Raw genomic sequence first — 22,019 nt, 5'->3', positions numbered from 1 at the left:
ACACTCTGCATTCTCTTGATGAGTTTCAAGAGGTCGTCACCTGAAATGGTTTTCACTTCACAGCTGTGCCCTGTCAGGTTAATAAGTGGGATTTATTGCCTTATAAATGGGGCTGGGACCACCAGTTGTGTTGTGCAGAAGTCATGTGGACACACAGCTGATAGTCCTACTGAATAGAGTGTCAGAATGTGTATTATGGCAAAACAAAAGCAGCTAAGTAAAGAAAAACGAGAGGCCATCATTACTTTAAGAAATGAAGGTCAGTCAGTCCGAAAAATTGGGAAAACTTCAAAGTGTCCCCAAGTGCAGTCGCAAAAACCATCAAGTGCTACAAAGAAACTGGCTCACATGAGGACCGCCCCAGGAAAGGAAGACCAAGAGTCACCTCTGCTGCGGAGGATAAGTTCATCCGAGTCACCAGCCTCAGAAATCGCAGGTTAACAGCAACTCAGATTAGAGACCAGGTCAATGCCACGCAGAGTTCTAGCAGCAGACACATCTCTGCAACAACTGTTAAGAGGAAACTGTGTGAATCAGGCCTTCATAGTAGAATAGCTGCTAGGAAACCACTGCTAAGGACAGGTAACAAGCAGAAGAGACTTGTTTGGGCTAAAGAACACAAGGAATGGAGATTAGACCAGTGGAAATCTGTGCTTTGATCTGATGAGTCCAAATTTGAGATCTTTGGTTCCAACCACCGTGTCTTTGTGCGACACAGAAAAGGTGAACGGATGGACTCTACATGCCTGGTTCCCACCGTGAAGCATGGAGGAGGAGGTGTGATGGTGTGGGGGGGCTTTGCTGGTGACACTGTTGGGGATTTATTCAAAATTGAAGGGATACTGGACCAGCATGGCTACCACAGCATCTTGCAGCAGCATGCTATTCCATCCGGTTTGCGTTTAGTTGGACCATCATTTATTTTTCATCAAGACAATGACCCCAAACACACCTCCAGGCTGTGTAAGGGCTATTTGACCAAGAAGGAGAGTGATGGGGTGCCGCGCCAGATGACCTCGCCTCCACAGTCACCAGACCTGAACCCAATCGAGAAAAAGGGCCAACAAGTGCTAATCATCTCTGGGATCTCCTTCAAGACTGTTGGAAGACCATTTCCCTAATTTGTAATTATGAAATTATGTGAATTTATTTAATTATTTATTACACTATGACTAGGAGTTTTAAAACATACAGAAATTGATCTACTTTAATGTATATATATAAAAAAAAACATATTTCCCAGCCAGCTAATGTGCGAACACTAGATATAGTGGAGTACTTCAGTGGGTTATGTTTAAAATACTACCTCACCTCCCACAGCCCGCGTCTGCAATTCAGATTTTTCAATCAAGTTTCAATCAATTAATTTATTTGTAAAGCATAATTCAGCAACAAGACGGTTCAAAGCGATTTACATCATAAAAAGACACTCGCACACACACATAAAAAATACAAAGTTACAGAACACACAATTACACATCAAAATGTTGATTAAATTCTATAGACCAATGCGTGAGTTCATTAAAACAATATGCGGTAGGGGCGGGGTTTTCCATAACCGCGCTTGTCCAATTATACAATTATGTTGAGTTCAGAAAAAAGAAAGACAATTATATAAGATGCTTTCTTATTGGTTATCCCTGCCACAAACTTAAGCATTATTTCCGAGCAGGTGAGAAGCACCAATAGGACAGCTCTCGCGGCTTCCCGTTTCCGGATACTTAAGAAAAGCCCGCGCGCTCCTTAGTCAGCTGCACACCTAATATTCTTTCAAGATGGCAGAGAACCCACCGGAGCATGGAGTTGATTTGGACCAGAGCCAGTTCTGTTGTTCGGTGTGTTTGGACCTGTTCAGGGAGCCTGTCACCGTCCCCTGCGGACACAGCTACTGCAGGCGCTGCATTGAAACCTGCTGGCAGCGCGACGACGAGGCGGAGGGCCGATACAGCTGCCCGCAGTGCAGAGAGGTCTTCCAGCCTCGACCTGTATTGAGGAAAAACATCACTCTAGCTGAGGTGACACACTTGCACTTAAGCGGTTGTTTTCTCTGAGACGAAGCCGTTTGAAATTGAGTCTCTAAAGTTAAGTTTAGCGACTCAATTTGGATAAATTTATCCAGAACTCGAGGACGTAATTCTGTGTCCACGTGAGCAAAAACCTGAAATGCGGTGTAATTGACCAAGCTGCGTGTAAGGAGGGACATCATTATTTCATCTCCTGCTGACTTTATAAATTTACCTCAGATGTATTAACTTTTTACTTTTAAAGTAAAATTCTGAAACTAGTTGTATATAAGTCAATCTACTTGGAATAAGTCTAACCAACAAAATGAAGCTGTTTACTGGGGCAAGTAAAGTCTGGCAGCCTACCAGGCTTGTAATGCACTGGGAGAAACCCTGAAATATCACAACTCTATGGGGAAGTGTCAATTCTTTGCAATTGCAAAATGCATAAAAAATGTATATGCTGCTAGTTAAAATGCTAGTTATGTCTGTTGGAAAATATAAGTGACTGTAAAAGCATTTGCCATTTGATTACTTAAGTCATTTGCATTTTTTTTTTTTTTTTGTCCCTTCTCTTAACCAACAATCTGACTCAGGTTGTGGGGAAGCTGAAGGTGATGGGCACCATGGAAACCCCTCTCTTTGTTGAGTTTACCTGTGCTGGCCCAGATGACGTTGCCTGCGATTTCTGCTGCGAGTCCAGAAGACACAAGGCCTCCATGTCCTGTCTGACGTGCCTGGCGTCGTACTGCAGTTTTCACCTGGCGTCTCACTACACAGTTCCTGCGCTGGAGACGCACCAGCTGGTGTCCGTCACAGTCCCGCTGAAGGAGAAGATGTGCAAGAAGCACAAGAAGCTGCTGGAGGTGTACTGTCAGTCTGACAAGCGCTGTATCTGCTACCTGTGCATAATAGATGAACACCGGGGACACTTCACTGTTCCAGCCTCAGCAGAACGAGCCACAGAGCAGGTAGGAACAGAAACTCTGCAGGGAGGTGCAAAGAAGTTAAAAATCTTAACGTAGGTCAAAGGTTCTTGACTCAAAGTTGATTTTTTTTTTTTTTTTTTTTTTAAGATTCTGCTGAATATGTATCAAATCGGTGTCCAGAGGAGTCTGCAGAATAGAGAGAATGAGCTGAAGGAGTTGGGCAAAGCTCTGGAAGATTTCAAGGTGGGGGAGGAAAATCAAGACAATTTAAGTTTTATGTAGTGACTTGCAGTGATTTTTATTTTTTGAGAACTGCTTCCACTTGAAACGTGACAAATGGTGCAATAACTTGTGATCTCTATGGGAAAAAAATATGTTTAGAGATTCTTTCTGTTCCCATATGATCTCCAGCAGTGGCATTCTCATTTAATGTTTAATAAGACAATGCAGGTTTGTTTCTAACTTTTTGGGGCTCTTATGTGAGATTTTATTGGGGTCCCCTTTTTGTGCTGCTATGTTTGGGAGTTTTGACAGTGTCATTGCCACTGCTTTAAAAAAAGAAGAAAACACTTGATTAAAACTAAGTCAAAACGACTACAAAAATCAACTAAATATGCCGCTCTTGGTGGTTGCCATGTCGCCCATATCAGAAATGTTAAATCTGTTTTCATAATGGAAGAAATATATTAGTAGTTCATAAGGGTTTTACTGCAGTAGTGCTAACACTTGTTTCTACTTTTTTGACAGGTTTTTTTTTTCTTAATATTGGGTGAGGAGCTCAAAATCTGAGATCAGAAGTTTAATGTCCTACTCTGAAGTGTCTTCCTCAGAATTATAAAATTGTCAAAAGTGTGGTAAAACTTTATTTCTAAATTTGCCAGCAGTATAAATAATTTTGCACTCAACTGTATGCATTTGATCTTTTTGTTTTCACTAATTTATCTTGTTGTGAAGGAGCAGAATGCATACGAGGGCATATTTTTAGGCTGTCCCTTTCCAACCTTAATACAAAGAGCAGCATCAACAACTTTAGTTTCAACAGGTTTGTAGCCGGACTGCAGTGGACAACGTCGACAAGATCATAAACATGTTGATTTCCTCCATCCAAATGAGACGCATTTTGGCAAAGCAGATGATGGACATGAGAGAGAAACTGGCGATTGCTGAGGCTGAAAAGCTGCAACTCCAGCTACAGGAGGAGATCACCAAGCTGCGGAAACGAAACGGTGACCTTCAGAAGCTCTCTCTCTCCAGTGACCACATTCATTTCATTCAGGTACCTCAAGTTTGAGTTTAATGCGGCTGCCCAATGCAAAGTGGCATACAAGTTTGAACTTTTCATCTTATAGCAATCTGCATGGAAGACATTTATAATCAGATTTTATATTTATTTCTCAGTAATTATCAGTAAAGTTCAGTTTTGCATTTCCATGACGGCCACAGTTCACTGTTAACTGCAGAGGCTTTAGTAAATTCAGAAATTGTAAAATTGCACCTGGGTAACATCTGATGTCCTGGTTGAGTATATTTTGAATTGATCATCTGATGTCCTTCCTCCAGACTTTCCCAGCTCTCTCCACTTCCTGTGAATCTCCAGACCTGCCACCCGGTGCTGTTGTTCGCCCTCGTGAGTCAATGGCAGCTGCATCTCGTTTTTTAGATGACCTGAAAGATAAAGTGGATGGTATTCTGGAGGACTCCTGGTCCAACTTTTCTGCCACGGGTACATCACCGTTTCATAAGAATCTTGATTTATATCTAGACCGTTTTCCTTAGCACTGTGTGGGATTGAGGATTTTCTTTCTGTTGGCAGTGTCTGCTGTCAATGTTGTGCTGCCACCTGTGCCAAAAACCAGAGAGCAGTTTTTACTCTGTAAGTAAAGTGTTTAGCCCTCATCAGATGGCAGGCATTTCATTTAAAGTCTTACTAGAAATCAGGAATATTGATGTTCATGTTTGGATTTTTGCAGATGGCTGTGTCCTCACCCTTGACATCCAAACAGCCCACAAGTGTTTGTCCATCTCCAAAGAGCAACAGCGAGACGTTAGTGTGTCCCGCTACGCCCCCTACTACGTTAGTCGCTCAGACATGTTTGAGAGTGTGAAGCAGGTTCTGTGCTGCGAGGCTCTGTCAGAGCGCTGCTACTGGGAGGTCACCTGGGAAGGTTCCTTTTGCGCAGTAGCCGTGGCGTACAAAGACATTGCAAGATCATCGTCTGATTCCGAGTTTGGATGCAATGACAAATCGTGGAGCTTGGAGTGCTCCAAGGATTCCTATGTTTTCCGACACCGTTCTCAGAAGAAAGTTTTGTCAGGCCCTCTGACCTCCTGGATCGGTGTGTACCTGGATTACAGGTCAGGTACTCTGGCTTTTTACAGCATCTCTAAAGAGATGATGCTGCTCCACAGAGAACAGACCATGTTCTGTAAACCCCTTTATCCTGGACTTGGGCTGAAGGACGATGTTCAAGCAAAACTGGTGAAGTTATGGTGAGGAAGTTTTCATGCTGATGCATAGCTGAGCAGTTTTTTTTCTTTTTTTTTTTTAACATGCCAAACAACTAAAATGCAATGTTTGAATAAAGTTCAAGTAATTAAACAAACTACCTCCCTGTTTTTTTTACTTGAAATTTGCTAGAAAATCCGAATAAATCATGAAGCACGAAATTTTACCAGCTTTACTTTGTTTCAATAACATTAGGTGTTTCTTTTCTCAAGCAATTATCAATATGAACTAGGGCTGAAACGATTCCTCGAATGGTTCGAGTACCTCGATTACTAAAATTCCTCGAGGAAAATTTACCTGCCTCGAAGCTTCGTTAATTTATGTTTTATTAGTTAGCGCACCGTGTTCCGGCCGGGACTTCATTTGCGTTGCGCGGAGCTCTCACTTCCGCCTCTGAGTTGTTGACAAAAGCTAAGTCTCAGCGGCATAAAGTCCAATCTTCAAGATTGGCCCGTGGGGATTTTATTGATTGATGATAATGCCCGACTTTTTATCGTTTTTGGGGAACCAATAAGCATCCTTAAAATGACTGGGGGAATGCCTGGAGTACGGCAGCATTTCTCCTCCGGGGCTGCTGGTTGAAAGCGAACGGCGGGAAGAGCGCTGAGGTGAGCGGATAGCCTGAACAGGGCGGGCGGCTGAGTAGCTGATGCTTACCGTGTAAATGTAGCTTTACCGACGAACCGCACAATAAATTTCATATCCCGGTCTGAAGAAACGGGTGGCGGAGCGCATCGTACATGGCTGGTAGATGAGTTTCTGAGTGTGACCAGTGAAGGTGTCGTAAATATCCCGTATTGCTTCCCCCGTGTTCGTCTCCCGGTCTAACGGTTCGTCAGTCCGCTGGTCTATTTCCTCCCCTCCACCCCATGTTCGTTCATTCGCCCTCTCCTCCCACTCCAGGCGGCATTTCCCGTATTTTCAAAACCAAAGCGTGACAGGTTAGGTGGCAAGGTGAGTTTAATTAATCTATTAAACTCACTGAAGATGAATACATAAACTAAAAGCTGGATTGTAGACATTTTTTATAAGCATATTTGTGAGCCTGCCTCTTTGTTATTAAATTCCATATAATTTCAGATTTTTCTATAACTTTTCTTCTGGTTAACTTAGAAAGTGAGCTATTATTGTTACAGGTTAGTTTTCTAAACTACAAAAAAGCAACTGTTAGGGATGCTCAAATATGAAAAATTGGACTGATATTGATATCTGATAGTAACACCGGTATTATGCCAGATTTACCAATATTTCATTTTATAATTTTTTTTATCCGATTACTCAATTAATCGTAAGAATAATCGATAGATTACTCGATTACTAAAATATTCGTTTACAACAGCCCTAATATGAACACCTTCCCATGACGTCAGGTTGTGGCTGGGTCTTTCAGGATGGCTTCAGATTCAACTTGGATGCTAAATTCTTCAGCTATGTTAAAATATAGTTTTGTTTTTCCTATACAATAAAACTTAATAATTTTGCTGCACACTGGAAACTCTCAAATGAAATTGTCCCTCTTAACTCATGTCACACCCTGATCTTTAGTGATTTCCTGCAAAGGTTTCCTGTGACACTAAATGGTCAATCTGGGCCAGCAGGCTACACAATTGTGTGGAAGAGTCACATGGTGGGTAGGCCATAAAAGGTGATTGCTGAAGATGCATGTTTTTCTGAGTACTGCATCCAAGCAGATTTATAGAAAGTTGAGTGCAAGTACAAAGTGTGACAGGGAAATAAGGAAATGGGATAACTAAAGGATTGGATAGAAAAATGTGGCCTGAGGCTGGAGTTGATAGTGTTTCCATTGACCATACAGCTGTGCAATTTGAGATTTCAAAAATGAGATTAATGGAAAAGCGGCAACTTTGGAAAAAAATTTTAGTTTGAAGCATTTTGTCGCATGGACGAGGTGAGTTTTCTTTGCCTGTATCAAAGTTGGTTCAACCTCACAAAACTGCAATGGAAATCATGATCAATTATTGGATGTTACTGGCGCAAACCATGAAGATGACAGGGAGTAGTTGGAGGGTAGTAGCTTTGCATGTTCTTTAATAACTTGTTGCAAGACTCAACTTATGCACATGATTTTGTTTACTTACTGGAAACCCTGCAATTGCAAAATTTTGACATCAGTGGAATATTGACAAAGTTTTGCATACATGTATACAAAACCCATCTAGTACATCAAAAAACTACAATATACTGACGAATCCTACACATGGGAAACAAGCGTATTAGCTGGACTGAGGAAAAGAACTGAATCGTTCGGTGGTCCAAAGACCTTAACTCAAAGGAAACCACGGTTATTTCATTTGGAATTCAATTTCAGAGTCTGGAGGAAGAGCAGAGAGGTATGGAATCCACATTGCTTGAAACCCAAAGTGAACTGTTCACTTGGCAATGACTTTGGGTACCAGGTCATCTCTTAGTATTGGTCGCCTGTGTTTTCTGAAGTCCAGTTAATGCAGGAAAGGCTTTATGGAGATACTGGTTTCATTTTCCAACAGGACACTGCTAAAAGATGTGAAATGCTGGCTCAATGACCAATTTGTTACTGCGCTCTAAAGGGCAGCAAACTGGCCTGACCTGATTGTCGAGAGGAAGGTGAGTCACTAGACTCACTTTTAGACTCGCCTTCCTCAACCTTTAGGTTTATAGCAACCAAAAGGTTGCTATGAAAACAACCTGGCTTGTTTTCAGTTCACAGCTGCCATGACATGCCACACAACTGCAATAATTCATTTGAAAGGAGTCTGAACCAAGAATAGAGTGCATAGAAATGAAACATCCTTTTTTATTGATTTTATGTAGCACTTACATTGTCTGAGAAACTGAATTATGGGTTTTCACTACAATTATTGTTTAAATTACAATACAAAGAGGCTTGGAATATTTCACTTTTTCACCCACAAATAATGTAAGACGTTCATCAGGACACCCAACTCTGAGCAAACAAGCATTTTTACAGAAATCTGTTTAAAAGTGGTACAATCACACCATAATTTGCATCGACAGCCAATGTGTTGCTTTTGTTTTCAAGAACTGTTTTGCATCTATTACAACATATTTCTAAAATACACATTTCATTGTCATTTTTTTAGTATGTGGGTTCATTTTAGAAGAGGACCTGAAGAATTCAGACTTCTGCATCCATAACCTCACATGGGGTCTTAACCCCAACTTTTAGGAACAACTCTTTAGCTTCCACTTGCATCCAGCGCTTTTACTGAACCATTAAGATAACAATACAATGTATTATGAAAGTGCTACGGTGGAAATAACCTAATATTATTTGACTTTTGGATTAAGGCTTAGAAGAAAAAAAAAAGTGGATTGACGTGACAGCTGTGACGCCTCCCTGCCTCAGTTGTCTTCATTGTTGACACTAGGGGGCGCAGCTCCGAAGTATATTGAAAACGCCTCGTCGTGTCTCAAGGAAATGCGTACTGTTATGTCTGACGTTCTGGCGTGAAGAGAGAACTATGGGGGACAAGTACAAATACCCCGTTTATTTCCAGTGCCAGAAGCTTCTTGAGGGAAAGAACATAAAGAAAACTGAGAGCCACTTCCGTGTTCACAGACGGTCCGGCGGAGGAGACTGCGGTCCATTAACGAGAGAGGCTGATAATGTCTACAGCATAGCGTTCAGATATCAGAAAGGTACAGTAACATAAGACTTTCTTTTGCTGTTTGTTTGTGTCGTGACTTAGACACTTTGCTTTAAGAAGCCTGAGTGACCTACATATTTAAAATGTCCTTCAAAACACGCACGACCATAAAAGTATTGAAACTATTGCTATTATTGTTAATATTATTAATGTTATTTTTTATTATTAATGCTGTTATTAATCATGACGATGTTATAGCCGATAGCCTGTATGCACATCAATATTGACAAATGGAAACGGGAAACTTCTCTGGAAAGTGAAACTTAACTCAGGCTGCCAAACGCCAGCTGAAAAACTGACAGAGTGGCAAAGAGCAATGGACTGTAAAAGATAATCAAAAACGCAGTTATGCTGTTATGAAGCTTAGTAAAATCAGTTGTTGGTCTTTAAAGCCACTGCATAACCTGACCTGACTTAAAACTACCCAGATAGCACATGATGTTAAATCAACGTTGAAAAATAGTTAGAATCGTTGATTTTTGGTTGAAGTCAACAAATGACGATGGATCAACCATCAAACAACCATCCAATCAAACCGTTGAAACTGTGACATTGAATCAATGTTGTTTTGTGGTTGAAATCTGATCACTGAAATGCCGAAGTCTGATTAATGGTTGATTTTTGGTTGAAGATGACAAATGACGGTGGATCAACCATCAAACAACCATCCACCTCTAGCCAAGTAACCAATGTTGAAACTGTGTCATTGAATCAATGTTGTTTTGTGGTTGAAATCTAATGACTGAAATGCTGATGTCGGATCAACATCTGATCAATATTGAATCAATGTCAGATGTATTGCCGCACCCCTTCCCCTCATCTCCTCCTCATCAGCGCTCTGGGTCAGAGCATTTTATTACTGAGCGGGGGTTATCACATTTAAATTAAGCACTGTAGAGGATAGTCGGTGGTGATTCCTTTCTGTACATTTTCTTACTTGTTCATAACAATTCTCACTGACTGTGTGTGTGTGATATATTGACACAAAAACATCTACAACTTACTACAAGGAGTGGAGGGGTCCACCCCCACCGTTTACATGAGTGGGATGTCCCAAACACACAGCTGCTTTGCTGTTGGCTTGTTGGAAAATATGTTAATTCAATGTTGAATTATCATCACAAAGGTTGCATGTTTGGTTGAGGTCAACAACTGATGGTGGATCAACTATAAAACAACCATTCAATTCTAGCCAATTAACTAATGTTGAAACTGTGTCATTGAATCAATGTTGTTTTGTGGTTGACATCAAATAAATGAAATGCCAACGTCGAATCCTGTGTGTTTCACCACCGGTCCTCCAGGCCCTACAAGTTTTAGGCATTTCCCTAATTCAACACACATGATATTAATTGAAGTCTGATTAACGGGGTTTTGCTGAACTGAAAAAACGCAGGTCAGTTTGATTGACGTCAAGGTTTGGGGAAGAACTACCCAGATAGCACACGATGTTAATTTAATGTTGAATTATGATCACAAAGGCTGCATGTATGGTTCAGGTCAACGACAGAAGCTGGATCAACCATCAAACAACCATTCAATTCTAGCCAATTAACATTCATTGATTGAAATGCCACATCGAATCCAGTGTTTTTCAGCACTGGCACCAGGCACACTGCCCTGCAAGTTTTAGCCATTTCCCTAATTCAGCACACATGATTTTAATTAACATTTGATTAACAAGGTTTTGCTGAACTGAAAGCATGCAGGTCAGTTTGCCTTGAGGATAAGGTTTGGGGAAAAACTAGTAATCAAAGTGTTCAGGTGTTTTTTGCACCCCTCACCACCGCCTGCCATTCAAACGCCCAACCCCCTTCCCTCCACCCGCCACCCCCACTCATGTAAATGGCGGGGGTGGACCGCTCCACTCCTTGTAGTAAGTTGTAGATGTTTTTGTGTCAATATATCACACACAAATGGTCAGTAGGACTTTTTTATGAAAAAGAAAGAAAATGTACAGAAATGAATCTTCACCCACTATCCTTTACAGAGGTTAATTTAGAAAGTAATACCCCCCACTCACTAATAAAATGCTCTGACCCAGAGCTCTGATGAGGAGGAGAGGAGGGGAAGGGGTGTGGCAAAAGAGCTGACATTGATTCAACATTGATTCAACATTGGTCAGTCGTTGATCAGACATTAGCATTTCATTCATTAGATTTCAACCACAAAACAACATTGACTCAATGACAGTTTCAACATTGGTTACTTGGCTGGAGGTGGATGGTTGTTTGATGGTTGATCAACCGTCAGTTGTTGACCTCAACCAAAAATCAACCATTCTGACTATAATTCAACGTTTATTTACCGTTGTGTGCAATCTGGGCAGTTTGTTGCAGCCCTCATCACCTCCTCATCTCCCCCTACTCCCTCCCAAGCCTCCCCCCACCCAGCTGCTCCTCCCAACCTTCTCCTCTTTACCCCCCTCTCATCCCTTCTTCCCTCCCCCTCCTTGAGCTCTGGGTCAGAACATTTTATTACTAGGTGGGGGTTAATCATGTTTCAAATTAAGCACTACATGTTGAGAACAGTGGGTTGTGATTCCTTTCTGTACATTTTCTTACTTGTCTGTAAATATTATTACTGACTGTGCATAATGTGTTGACACAAAAACATCTACAAGTCTGTACTAGGAGTTGTACAGTCCACCTCCCCAATTTTACACTTGTGGTTTGTCCCAACCAAACAGCCACTTTGCTGCTGGCTTGTTTGCTACCGGCTTCTGAATTGAATTCTCCGCTGAGCACTTTTATGGTAAGTTTTTCAATATTACTTTGATCTTAAATGTGTTTATTGAAAAATAAGGGCATTGTTTTGTGCCCATAGTAATCCTGGTTATTTTGGGGCAAAACGGATATTTTTAATAATTGAGGTCATGTCTCCTTTTGTATTATTTTCATCCTACCCACCACTCCAGGCCTAAGTATGAAATCCTGCGAGATTTTGTGGGATTTGAGTTTTTAAAATAGGGCGGGGCCTATTGTTTGGTCTGGGAGAGCATGTGGTGGACAAGGAAGTGTAAGGCTGGCTAGTCCAGGTGGGCTTTAAATTGTTGTGATAGTAATCACTTGTTTTTAACTTTTTATTATGATGTGCTTAGGGTCGTGCTTAAATGAGCCTCTGTACCAGAACAGCTGAGTTGGATGATTACATGACCGTCTGCAGCCATCAAGAAGTGCAGAAGGTTGTTAATCATCCACAGATTCAATCCAGGTGAGGCAGAAGGGAAACACTTAACATGTAAGGCAGGTGAAACACTGAACTAAACCTGCTAATGACTGATTCAGTCTGTTGATCCTTGGATTGGTAACTGGTTAAATTGAACTGGACTATTGTTACTTGTGTGGGATCTTTATTAGCATATAGACACTTTTTAAGGAATTTAATCAACTTATTTGGAAATATTTGTAGTTGGAAGATTGAACCAGCTATTTGATGGAAGTTTATTCTGTATAAATTATAATTTTTCCAACTACACTATAAATCACCTTTTGTTCGATTTATTTGTCTCTGGTGTGTTAAATAAACCTGATCCTCCCTGAGTTTTATTGTTAGGTTTTCTGATAAACAGCCCTTTATTTTAAATATTGATTTAATATCAATATCATAAATCCTACACTATACTGCAGCTTGATGGGTAAATGCAGTTGTATATGTAAACATTAAGATAAATATTAATGAAAGATTAAGATATTAATTTAACAGTGAGTGTACATGGGGAACTATATGGTTTGTATTTGTTCTCAGACCTGTAACCAGTACAGTGTTTAATCTTTCATTGTGTTTCAGAACTTTTCAAATGTTTATCATATTTCCAACTGGACCTTCCTCACTTTTATTTTTTTCAGCTGTTGCTCTGCAGTTTGACCGAAAGCTGACTCTTGAGGACTGCAGCAAAATTGTCAAGAAGTGGCTTCATTATGCGCCAGAATGAGAGGAAGACATCACAAGGAATCAAAGTGACGCCAACCAGAGTCAAACTGGGGTTACCACAACTTGTACTGTTTCCCTACTTCATACAGTACAAATCTTAACTTCATGGACTCTGTTCTTCTGTGGACAACATACTGTTGTTTTGACAGTCAAAAAGGAATCAAATATGTTTAAAGATCTGTCCCTCTTTTCTTAAATAAAATGTTAAATCAAACCCATGTTGTCATTTATAAACTTTTGTACACAGTTTACGCATCATCTGCCAATAATAGTGTTTAACACCAGTGAAGAAACTTTTAGTGGCATGTTATGATGTAGACCTATCAGACGTAAAATGTACATAAATCCTTAGCTTTCATTCAATATAAAAACAACCCAAATCTGCATGTACATCCACAGTCAAATGATGGTTGAATCAACATTGATTCAATGTAGAATTAACACAAATCTGCATGCAGATCCACGTTCAGCTGATGGTTGAATGAACGTTGATTCCTAACTGATTCAATGTAGAATCAACACAGATATGCATGCAGATCCATAGTCAAATGAGTGTTGAATCAACATTGATTCAATGTAGAATCAACACAAATATGCATGCAGATCCACGTTCAGATGATGGTTGAATCACCATTGATTCCTAACTTATTCAATGTAGAATCAACACAAATCTGCATGCAGATCCACAGTCAAATGAGTGTTGAATCAACATTGATTCAATGTAGAATCAACACAAATATGCATGCAGATCCACAGTCAAATGAGTGTTGAATCAACATTGATTCAAGGTAGAATCAACACAAATCTGCATGCAGATCCACGTTCAGATGATGGTTGAATCACCATTGATTCCTAACTTATTCAATGTAGAATCAACACAAATCTGCATGCAGATCCACAGTCAAATGAGTGTTGAATCAACATTGATTCAAGGTAGAATCAACACAAATCTGCATGCAGATCCACGTTCAGATGATGGTTGAATCACCATTGATTCCTAACTTATTCAATGTAGAATCAACCGAAATCCGGATGCAGATCCACGTTCAGATGATGGTTGACTCAACATTGATATAATGTAGAATCAACATTGATTCATAACTGATTCAATGTACTATCAACACAAATATGCATACAAGTTGACATACAGATGATGGTTGAATCAACATTGATATAATGTCAGTTATGGTTGAAACCCTAACGTTGATTCAACATACAAGTCACCGACCACTTTCAATGTTGTTTCAATGTCAGCGTTCAACGTTGATTCAATGTTTCTGGCTGACATTGATTCAATGTTGTTTCAATCATTCTGTGCTATCTGGGTAGAGATTGGAGCCGAAATAAAGCCAGGAGTTAATCTCAAGCTGGGATAAATATTAAAATATACCATCTGAATCGTATGCAAATGCATGCTATTCAGTTCACTTTTGAAAATGTTCAGTGCAGCTACTAAATAAAAGTAGAAATTAAACAATAGTCAGCATAATTTGGCTTAGGTCACCACTAAAGCGGGCTTTGCATAACACAGCGATGGTTTAAAAATAAATGTATATGGATTCCAATGTCCTAAGATGCTTTGCAGTTTGAAATATTGTACAACATTTATTCCTAGTTCAGTCAGTCCAACGTCTAAGCTTTTTAATAACTACGAGAAGATAAAGTCATATCAATTAGTGTGTTGTCAAGTGGTGTACTGTACTTAAGCTGGGGAATCACTGTCATATAATTCAAACACAGAAGTTATCTCTGTTTCGCTTTCCAAACATCAGCCTCAAAGGGATAGTTCAGGAATTTTTATAGGTGGAGCTCTGGGTAAAGGTAGCAGGCTGTAAAATCTGCCACACAGATGTTAACAGCTCCTTGTTTGCATAAATAAAGATGAGTTGTTGCTAGAGGTGGAGTCTGGTTACAATCTTAAGTCTCCAGATTTTCACATGAAACTCAGCACTGGTGCCCTGTTCTCATTGGATGGTTATTTCCATAAAACTCTTGATTATTTGAACACATGTTTGAGCAGGTCCAAGATTGACAATAAAAGCCAAATTCATATATTTATATATATATTGTATTATGTGTAGATGCATATATATTCATATGTTAACCTCTGTTATGCTTTGTGCTGTAGATCAACAGGAAGTGTTGAAGAAATCTAAGCATGTCGTTGAGCTCACTGACGGCCTTCTGGTGTTCAGTGTCAGGGACAACCTGTCACCTCCCAGCTCCTCACATGACACCACTGCTGCAGCGCCAGCAGAGGTCAGCACAACATTTCCTTCTGGGTTTCTAATTCGACAAAACAAACATGAAAGGGGGCCTGCAGGGATGTTTTATAATCTGCTAAATGTCTGATCCACATCTCAATTCTTCTTGTTTTTCTTTCAGAAAGTGTTGAAAAATAACAGCGATTGCGAAAGATACAGACTGTCTATATGCTATATGAGCACTTTTCTTTGCTCATATAGCATAGTATTTTGCTTTAGTAAAGTGAAACCTAAGCTGAAGGCAAGACAGGCTTATTTCTTTAGTGCCGATCATGAAGAAGTTCCTTCTGCAAAAAGAATAAAAAGTAGGCAAAATCTGATTTAAATTCAAAACAAATGCCAAGCTAATATGTGATCATGACAACCTGAAAAAGGTGATCTAAAAAAGTGATCTTTGACATTTACTGTAGAAGAATCCTAAACTAATAAACATCTGTTTATTTCTGGTCTCACTGATTGCTGTCTACACAGGTCTGCCTAAAAACACAAATCAAACACCTGCTGCTGATCCAAAATGCTGCTGCTCACATTCTCACTAAAACCAGGAAAGACGGGGTACATCACCCCAGTTCTGAAATCATTAGATCAGAAAATAGACTTTTAAACACTGTTGATTTGTAAATCACTGAACGGCTTAGCACCACAATACACTAAAGAGCTGCTGTTGTCCTATCAACCTTTGTTAGGTTGTTTGGTTCTGGTTCTGCTCTCCATCCCCAGAACCAGAACCAAACATGGAGAAGCAGCATTCAGCTTCTATGCACCACAAATCAGGAACAAACTTCCAGAAAAATGCAAAAAAGCTGAAACACTGAGTTCCTTTAAATCAAGACTAAACCCTACATGCTTAGAGTTGCTTGTTAACCATAATAGATGGAAAATTGACCAACATATTTGATGTGTATCGATGATTTGACAAAATGATGTTTTTGTGTTGTCATGATGTAAAGCACTTTGAAATGCCTTTTTGCTGAAATGCACTATACAAATACACTTGATTGATTGATTGATTGATTGTTAATAATTACCAACCTGTTGAGTAATGCTGTAAAAGCCTGTATTAGTGGTTTGCTGTATTTTTACTGTCATCTGCAGAATGTCACTAGAAAAGTGATCAGTAAAGCAGAAGGTAAAAGGAAGCTGTTAACAAAGAAAATACTTCTCGGATACATAGAATATTATACCTCTGTTTTAGTTTTAAATATTTTCTCTCTCTCATTGAAAGCAAATTTAATACCAGCTAAGATTTTAACATGTTACCTTTATATATGTTTGTAAAATCTGTTACTGTTGTGCTTTTACCAGAACCAGCAGTCCAGTCCTGAGCTAACTGCCCCACTGAGTGGTAAAGAAGTTGAAGAACAACCAGAAGAACACAAACTTCCTGCGCTGTCTGATTCCCCTGATACTGAGGAACTGCTCACCTCTGGTTTTTACTCGGCTGAGCATTACCAAAAGGAGGAAGAGACGTTAGTGAGAAGATTATCTCAAACTGACACTGTGGGTGAAGGAGAGGAAGACCAACAGTGTCGTGGTTCTCCAGACCCCTCTCATAAAGATCAGCACGATGTTGCAGCACAGCACTACAAAGACGAAGTCAGCAGAGCGAGGACAGCAGTTGTGGCAGGTAGTCTGGTGAAAACAGAGATGTTAGATGTAGAGGATAAGCCATGTTTAGGTGAGAGTTTGAGAGCAGTAGCCACTTACAACCTTACTGATGATGTTCAGCTGATGGTGTATCAGGGAGACATCACCATGTTTGGGGCTGATGCCCTGGTGAACTCTTCCAATGAGGATCTGAATCATTGCGAAGGCATCGCTGCTGCCCTGAGTCAGGCTGGGGGTCCTGATGTGCAGTTTGAGATCGACTCTTTAAGGAAACGTAAAGGACAAATCCCTACTGGTGAAGTTGTAGTGACCATTGGGGGTAATTTACCTTGCAAAAGACTGCTGCATGCTGTTGGGCCTGTGGCTGGAAAAGCAGCTGGTAAGGAGAGGGTGTTACTGGAAAGAACTGTTCGGCGGGCTCTGAGTTTGGCAGAATTGATGAAATTTAAGTCCATCGCCATGCCGTGTATTGGCTCAGGAGTGTTTGGCATTCCTGTCATAGTTTGTTCTGACGCCATTGTGTGTGCTGTCAAGGAATTCGGTAGTCAGGGTGGAAAGAGTCTTCAGACAATTTCACTGATAGATGACAGAGGAGAGGTGGTCAGGGCCATGCAAGAAGCATGTGACAGGCATCTTCTGGGGCAAAGTGCTGCCTACCCTGCAGAACACAAAGATCCACTTGGAAGGGAGTTTGATTCTGTTGGACAAAATGTAGCCAGAGGAGCCACAGCTGGAGCTCCCAAAGGTCTCGTCCAGGTTGAGATTGTTCAGGGGACCATTGAAAGCCAGCAGGTGAGAATTCCTTAATTTTAAGTTTATCTTTTTATTATTATGGATTGATTATTGCAGTGTTATAACACTGTTAATATGCCGCTATTTTACCTGTCAACATAAGCAAGTTCATAACCTTTGCTTTGGAACTGTTTTTAGACAGATGCAGTGGTGTCTCCAATGGTCTTCAACGATCCTCTGTCAACTCGTGTTGGAAACATTCTCAGTAAAGCAATTGGTCGTCGTGTGACTAAAACGATTATAGGGAAGTCAGAAGGGGAAATGGGGCCTGGTGACTTCATACTAGAGGAAAATCTGACTGGAGTTCCTTTTGGTGCCGTGTTCTTCCTCAGCCTTGTTCGGTGGGATGCAGAAGACAATGGAACCGCAGTTCAGGTGAGATATCTGAGCATATATACTACAATTAGTCTGTCCGGATGAGTTAAAAATAATGTTCAGCTTATTTCTAATACTAATTTTTGCAGGTTCTCCGACTGGGCATCAACCAAATTCTGACTTCCTGTGAGAGCAAAGGGTTTGGATCTGTAGCAATACCTGCACTTGGGGCTGGCATTGCCCTGTGTTTCCCAATCACTGTAGTAGCCAGGGTTTTACTGGAGGAGATCTCTAAATTTGAGCAGGAGAGAACCACCAGCGCACCATTTCGAGTTCTCCTTGTTCTACCAGATCAAGAGGGTTGGGAGGTAAAGTACAATAAACATGTTTTTTTCCTTGAGTGATTTACAACGAAAGGGTTTTTTTAACTGTTAAAAGTGGACATAACAAGCTATATAGAGTAATATTTTTAGCAATTTTATGTTTCTTGACAGCCACATTCTTTGAGTCCTAACCACAGTGGAAACCCATCTATCCGCAGTTCAGTATTTGTGGATTCACCTGTTCACAGACTTTTTTTTTGTGGAACATAACTCCAAATTATTCGTGGAAATTATGCCTGTTTGTATAATTTTTTGGTTCATTTGCACAGCATATCTGAAATAATGCTCACCTTCCTGTCCAACATCAGTGTCTGATCTAACAAATACATTGGTGTATAAATAATAATAAAAAAAATCCCATAAATGCACAATGTACACAGCCTTGAAAGAACAAAAGTGTTTGTCTTTTTCTAAAAAAGGTGGGGCAACAGTTTTTGCAACCTTTGTAATAAAAATAGGATGTCATTTGGGTGTGTGTAAATGCAACTGACCTCATTAGTTTCGACAATGTTTTATATATCTGTATTGAAGTGGTGAATCCTTGGACTTGTATTAAACTTGAATATATTACCTCTACAGGTTTTCAAATCTGTCCAAGAAGATATAAAGTTCAACAGATGTACTGAAAACGATCTGGAGAGCGGTCGAGATCAGGGTCAGTATTGACCATAGGGAACCTGTAAGATTGAAATGAAATTATGCTATTGTGTTCTTCCTTCTGTGAAAATATGCTAAGATAATTTATTAGAAACCAACGGAAAACTTAACAGCACTAAAATGTCCAAAACTTAATTCTGCATTAATTTCTTCAATCTGAATCTTTACAGACTCCAGTCCAACAAGGATCGTTCTGCTGGGCAAAACTGGAGCTGGGAAAAGCCACCTAGCTAACACCATCCTGGGGGAGGAAGTTTTTGCTTCATACCATTCTCCTAACTCTGGAACTAATAAATGTCAATCAGAGACCAGAACAGTTAATGGGAGGTGCCTCACTTTGATCGACACACCTGGTTTCTTCGACACCGACAGGTCGGAAGAGGAGCTGAAGCCGGAGATAATGCATTGCCTCACGGAGTGCTCACCTGGACCGCACGTCTTCCTCATTTTACTTAGAGTTGACAGATTCACAAAGCATGAGCAACAGGTTATCACAAAAATATGCGATCATTTCTCAGAGGATGCTCTGAAATACGCTATAATCGTGTTCACTCACGGCGAGCAGCTCCAAGAAGGGATGAAAATCGAAGAGTTTGTCAGTAAGAATAAGAATCTGAGTAATCTGGTGAAGAAGTGCGGAGGTCGGTGCCATGTCTTTGATAATAAACACTGGAACGGAGAAGGGCAAGATGATTACAGGAATAACCAGGTCCAGTTGGAGGCGTTCCTTCAGACAGTAGACAAGATGATGGTGGAAAAAAACGGATCCTACTACACCAATGCGGTTCTGCAGCACGTAGAAGAAAGGATCCAGAAGGAAGAAAAGCAGATTAGAGAGGTGGAAGTGGATTTACCCCCACAGGAGATCAGGGAGCGGGCTAAAACATCCGTGTCTAATGAATTTCTGACCCAGTTAGCGGGTACTGCCACCGGTGCTTTGTTGGGGGCATTTTTTGGAGTGGCAGCGCTATTGGAAGTTGTAATGAAAGTTGTGAAAAATCCCACCGAAGTGATGAAGCGCGTGAAAGCCTTAACAGCGATGGCACCTGCAGCGACTGTAGCGGGAAGTGAGGTGGCAGTCGTGGCTGCCGGAGTGGTGGCAGGCGTCGCCACAGTAACCGCAGCTGCTGCAGGAGGAGTACGAGGTGGTGTTATGGGTCAGGAAGCATCTAAGGAAGCGAAAAGTCCGATGGAGGCAATTGAGAAGAGTTTTGACGCTATTATGAAGGAAAGAAGTAGATTTAGGATGCTTCCACCAAATTAAGGGTGCATTCACAGCAGCTCTTGTTTAGTCCACTTTAATCCGACTGTAGTTTATTTGTCTAGAAAGTCTGGTAAGTTTGGGGAGGTGTAAATCCACAATTGAACTCTGAGGACCAAAAAATAAAACCTCTGGTCCACCTAAAAACCTAGGTCTTGGTTTGGTTAAAGTGAACTCTGGCGCGGTTTGAATTTGACGTGAGATCACTCCAAAAGCAGGAAGCAAATTATAGCGCAGGGCATTCTGGGTCAATAGACCAAAAACAAATGGGCAATTACAAGGAGAAATGGCTCATGGTCTTCTGTCAGAGACGAGAGAGAAATCCTACAACCACTAAAATCTGATGCCGCTCCATTTTGGTTCACTTTTTGTGAAGAATGTAGGTGCACTGGTTTTCTTCCAAGGTTTTTGTGCCGTTTCCTTCAGTGACTCTTGGTGTATCACCACCACAGGAAGGGGTGGGGGGAAACAGGTTCTTCAAAGCGTTTGGATCATTTGACACAGAGCAATGTGAAAGCAAACTGTACCAGCTGAAAATGTAACATGGTGCAATCGAACCGAGTCTATCGGACTATCAGGTGTGAAAACAACCCAACATTTGGCATTGGCAATCGTAAAGCTTTAAGTTTTGAGGAATGTTTTTATTCTTTGCACATGTCTTAAATATTCAGTTTTTTTGTGCCATCACTTGCCCTGGTGAGGCATTTTGAGTGGATTCTAACCATGGAAATTACAACATCAATGTGTAGCTGGCAGATCTGCAGAAATGATCATGTTAGACACAGAACAGCAAAGGAATGTTTCATATGAGCTGCATAGCATCTCGTGGAACCAGTGCTGATTCGAGATAACACTATATTTTTAGAACAAACTCTACACAAAGACTTGATTTGTTTGTGCTGCTGCGCATAGGAATTGTTACTCTTAACCTGTATTGGTAAGCTTTGGCCACTAGGGGTATCCTCAGTTTTTTTTTTTTTACTTTTTTTTTCTACTTTTTTTTTTAATTCCTGCTTTTGTTGAGGTACTTTACAAATCCTACAGCCGCTTTTTCTAAATACTCTACATTCTAATTGTTGATGCACTTTCGGTGATAGTATTACTCGTTTTAACGGGACATTATTTTAAAGACGGACAGGGTTTATTGTCACTGTTACCTTGTTTGAAGATTCATAGGCATGTTATGTAATTTCTTTGTTAAAAATGACACTTGGTGTGAGTCCTCTTGCCTAATTTATTAAGCAGTTCAAGCTGCTATTGCTTTTTATTTGCAATGAGATTATGACATTGAAAGCACATTTGTATCTCAATCTAAACTTTATGGTACAACTTTATTTGAAAAATGTGAACAAACAACTTGAGTAAGCACTAAATTTATGTATTTTAAGAGACACAAAAAGCTCTGTTGATGTAATGCTTTTATCACCAGTAGTAATAAAAGCATTACATGATATAAGAACAATACATGTAATAATCACTCTCTGTTTTGCGTATTATATTTTGTTGTGTAAAATGATCTTAATTTTACATAATATAAAAGTCTTTGTTGTTTTGCACATTTATTCCATGTTTGTTGACTTTGACAAAATGACATACAGTACATACCTTTTAATATATTTGAATAAAGTTTCTAAAAAATAAAAGCACACCATGCGTCTGCTTTACTGTTTAACTACAATCGATCTTGAAGGTTCTTTGTG

General features: G+C 40.2%; 2 protein-coding genes and 1 long non-coding RNA gene across 5 annotated transcripts; all 3 read left to right on the top strand.

The window, feature by feature from the left end:
* Positions 1-1,628: 1,628 nt before the first annotated feature.
* Positions 1,629-5,535, top strand: LOC106933500 (E3 ubiquitin/ISG15 ligase TRIM25-like). Of its 2 annotated transcripts, XM_015012777.2 has the most exons (7): positions 1,631-2,015; positions 2,600-2,974; positions 3,080-3,175; positions 3,975-4,208; positions 4,493-4,655; positions 4,746-4,805; positions 4,903-5,535. In XM_015012777.2, the coding sequence occupies exons 1-7, from the start codon at positions 1,776-1,778 to the stop codon at positions 5,424-5,426; spliced, it is 1,692 nt and encodes a 563-aa protein (XP_014868263.2). In that variant the 5' UTR covers positions 1,631-1,775; the 3' UTR covers positions 5,427-5,535. The 2 variants fall into 2 exon arrangements, with proteins under 2 accessions (XP_014868264.2, XP_014868263.2); XM_015012778.2 differs by lacking the exon at positions 3,080-3,175 and having other exon boundaries at positions 1,629-2,015.
* A 3,288-nt stretch (positions 5,536-8,823) lies between these two features.
* On the top strand, positions 8,824-21,962 carry LOC106933498 (uncharacterized). The gene is made up of 7 exons (XM_015012774.2): positions 8,824-9,098; positions 15,168-15,298; positions 16,609-17,703; positions 17,842-18,078; positions 18,168-18,386; positions 18,981-19,056; positions 19,229-21,962. Exons 1-7 carry the CDS (start codon positions 8,921-8,923, stop codon positions 20,320-20,322), a joined length of 3,030 nt encoding a protein of 1,009 aa, XP_014868260.2. The 5' UTR covers positions 8,824-8,920; the 3' UTR covers positions 20,323-21,962.
* Positions 9,108-13,253, top strand: LOC148153985 (uncharacterized). Of its 2 annotated transcripts, XR_015766022.1 has the most exons (3): positions 9,944-11,860; positions 12,207-12,319; positions 12,955-13,253. It is a non-coding gene; the product is annotated as an uncharacterized LOC148153985 (long non-coding RNA). The 2 variants fall into 2 exon arrangements; XR_015766021.1 differs by having other exon boundaries at positions 9,108-12,319.
* Positions 21,963-22,019: the final 57 nt, after the last annotated feature.

Source organism: Poecilia mexicana, unplaced genomic scaffold (genome assembly GCF_051168715.1).
Source record: "Poecilia mexicana isolate PSO_F unplaced genomic scaffold, ASM5116871v1 scaffold_18, whole genome shotgun sequence".
Classification (NCBI taxonomy): Eukaryota; Metazoa; Chordata; class Actinopteri; order Cyprinodontiformes; family Poeciliidae; genus Poecilia; species Poecilia mexicana.
This window is presented reverse-complemented; position numbering and strand designations above follow the sequence as displayed.

Bases quoted from the DNA above. Each gene is read 5' to 3' on its own strand.
- LOC106933500 (XM_015012777.2), top strand. From the start codon at position 1,776: ATGGCAGAGAACCCACCGGAGCATGGAGTTGATTTGGACCAGAGCCAG. The intron at 2,016-2,599 runs GTGACACACTTG...AATCTGACTCAG, and splicing joins AAAACATCACTCTAGCTGAG to GTTGTGGGGAAGCTGAAGGT. The intron at 3,176-3,974 runs GTGGGGGAGGAA...TAGTTTCAACAG, and splicing joins AAGCTCTGGAAGATTTCAAG to GTTTGTAGCCGGACTGCAGT.
- LOC106933498 (XM_015012774.2), top strand. From the start codon at position 8,921: ATGGGGGACAAGTACAAATACCCCGTTTATTTCCAGTGCCAGAAGCTT. The intron at 9,099-15,167 runs GTACAGTAACAT...TTTGTGCTGTAG, and splicing joins AGCGTTCAGATATCAGAAAG to ATCAACAGGAAGTGTTGAAG. The intron at 15,299-16,608 runs GTCAGCACAACA...TGCTTTTACCAG, and splicing joins CTGCTGCAGCGCCAGCAGAG to AACCAGCAGTCCAGTCCTGA.